General features: G+C 44.3%; 1 protein-coding gene across 1 annotated transcript in view; it reads left to right on the forward strand.

The window, feature by feature from the left end:
- clcn1b (chloride channel, voltage-sensitive 1b) overlaps positions 1-2,500 on the forward strand; it is a 27,476-nt gene that overhangs the window by 6,557 nt on the left and 18,419 nt on the right. The window contains exons 2-4 of the mRNA XM_031575830.2: positions 61-280; positions 606-737; positions 1,221-1,349. Coding sequence (XP_031431690.1) covers positions 61-280; positions 606-737; positions 1,221-1,349 — 481 coding nt within the window. The remainder of the gene's footprint in view (positions 1-60; positions 281-605; positions 738-1,220; positions 1,350-2,500) is intronic.

The following is a 2,500-nucleotide window of genomic DNA, read 5'->3' on the forward strand; positions in this document are numbered from 1 at the left end:
TAGAGAAGAGTAAGTGTAAATGCATGCTGGGTAATGAAGTTTTCCTCTGACCTGCTGCAGCTCTATGGGGAGTACAGGGAGCAGTTGGGCAGCTTCGCCAGACGGGAGGCCACGCGCCTGCTGACCGAAAGGCAACTGAGGAAGCATGCAGGTGATGCCACGGCAACCAGGAGGAGTCATGGGCGACCACACCATATCCCCTTGGAAACCGGACCCAGCTCCTCAGGATTTAGCCACACCTCCTCGGTGAAGAAAACACGTCCCTATTCCAAATGCCAAGGTAACTATTGTCCACAAAAGTATAAATATGTTCAGTCATTTGGCAGCAATTGTTTGCCATAAATAAGTATCTATTAAAAGTATCTATTACAAGGGCTGTGATGCCCAAAACTGGTAATTCTACTGTTATCTTGTTACCCTAATGCCAGTGTGTCACTGACACTTTGGGGCTAAAATACATTTTTACCACACAAACAACGTGCACCATTGCTAAATGACTAAATCCCAGAGTGTGGTGAAGTTGTCTGGTATTTTATGCACAAATGCAAAGATCAAAGGCAGCATAGACACAGCAGTTGTGCTGATGTTCTGATGTCTGTTGGCAGACTGTCTAGCACGGATCCAGAGGTACATTGTGACGAAGCTTGGGGAGGACTGGATCTTCCTGGTTCTGCTCGGCCTCACCATGGCTCTGGTGAGCTGGAGTATGGACTACGCTAGTGCTAAGAGCTTGCAGGGTAATGGACTACATCTCCCACACATCCACTCACTCCCTTACCCCGACCCAAATGAACAGACTAAAATCATTACATCACTGAATTTGTAAATGCGTGAATGAGTGTATTTGATGACCCTCTCATTCACAAACAGCTCCTGATGAACTTACTTAACACATACTGAGAGAACGTTACAGTAGCATCAGTGGACTGTGACCGTGGGCTCAACATAGAGCCAATGAAGCTGTTATTCCTAATTACTGGAGAACCAGGAGAATGAAGTGATGGGATTCCTCAAAGTTTTTTTTATCCTGCTTCTTATCTGTCTCTGTGTTTCTCCCCTCAGCCTATAAGTGGGTATATGTGGAGCTTATCTGTCTCTGTGTTTCTCCCCTCAGCCTATAAGTGGGTATATGTGGAGCTTATCTGTCTCTGTGTTTCTCTCCCCTCAGCCTATAAGTGGGTATATGTGGAGCTTATCTGTCTCTGTGTTTCTCCCCTCAGCCTATAAGTGGGTATATGTGGAGCTCAAAGGGAACATTGCGCTGCAGTACCTGGCCTGGATCACCTATCCCATGGTCCTCATCACATTCGCCTCGCTCTTCTGCCACCTGGTCGCTCCACAGGCCATTGGTGAGTTTGGTTCCTGCTGTGGAGAGTTAATGTCCACTTCCCTCCTCCAGCCAGCCTATCGGGTATACAGCATGCAGCGCGTGTTGCGGCTTTCGCCAGCCAGTTGTGCACTGTTGTTGTATCCTGCCACCCTTGCTGTCCTTGTATAACTACTGTTCTCATGCACCGTGTCAGCAAACCATAACTCAACATAACTCAACAAACCACAAACACGCACACACACACACACACACACACACACACACACAGACACCATGTCTGGCTGCCTCTCCCTCTTCCTCTTCCTCTCCTTCTATATCACATTACGCTAAGGCATTAATACTGATAAAATAGCCATATTACCTACTGTCAATTATTTACTTATATTTATCTCTTTATCTGTTTATCAAACTGATGTTTACTAACCAAATTTTCTCTCTCTTCTAGCGCAGCCTTTGCCCACTAATGCAGATGGCTGTGAAAACATCGTTCCTCATCACCATAACCATCATGCACTTATACACATATTATGCAGACGAGCTCTGCCCACTCACTTTGTCTCTTTTTTCCCCCTCCTAGTCTAGACTGTCTCTGCTGTGGGATGCTGCTGTAGTCTCTCCACCTGATGTACTTGCAAAAAACACTCTGCCTACGCCTACCTATCCCAACCACACTGTCATGCATTAATTCTACACCAGTCATGATACATCTATATATACTCCATGCTAGCCTATTTAATAATATGTAATATTTATTAATTGCCACCATCAACATAGTTTTCTGTCTCATTGCTCTACTGCTGACGTTGCTTTGACCCTCCAAGGTTCAGCTCAAGGTTTCTTCCTGTTAAGAGGGAGTTTTTCCTTGCACCTGTCACCTGTGTGCTTTCTGCAGGGGGTTTCAGGCTCTGGGCTCTGTAAAGGGCCTTGAGACATTTGTATTGTTTTTGGTGCTATATAAATAGAATTGAATTGAATTAAGTTGAATCTGTTTTACATTTATTTCATGAAGGTTGTTTTGTGTTGTTGGTTTTTCATTAGGGTTACTTTGTGTTCACACTGCTACATGCACAGTAAATCCTTGAATTTCAGTTGGAAATTTGAATGAGTATGAGAGACAGACATTTTTTTTTTTCTGTCAGGGTGGTATTTGGATAAAATGTTAATATGTAA

This window comes from Clupea harengus, chromosome 11 (genome assembly GCF_900700415.2).
Source record: "Clupea harengus chromosome 11, Ch_v2.0.2, whole genome shotgun sequence".
Taxonomy (NCBI): Eukaryota; Metazoa; Chordata; class Actinopteri; order Clupeiformes; family Clupeidae; genus Clupea; species Clupea harengus.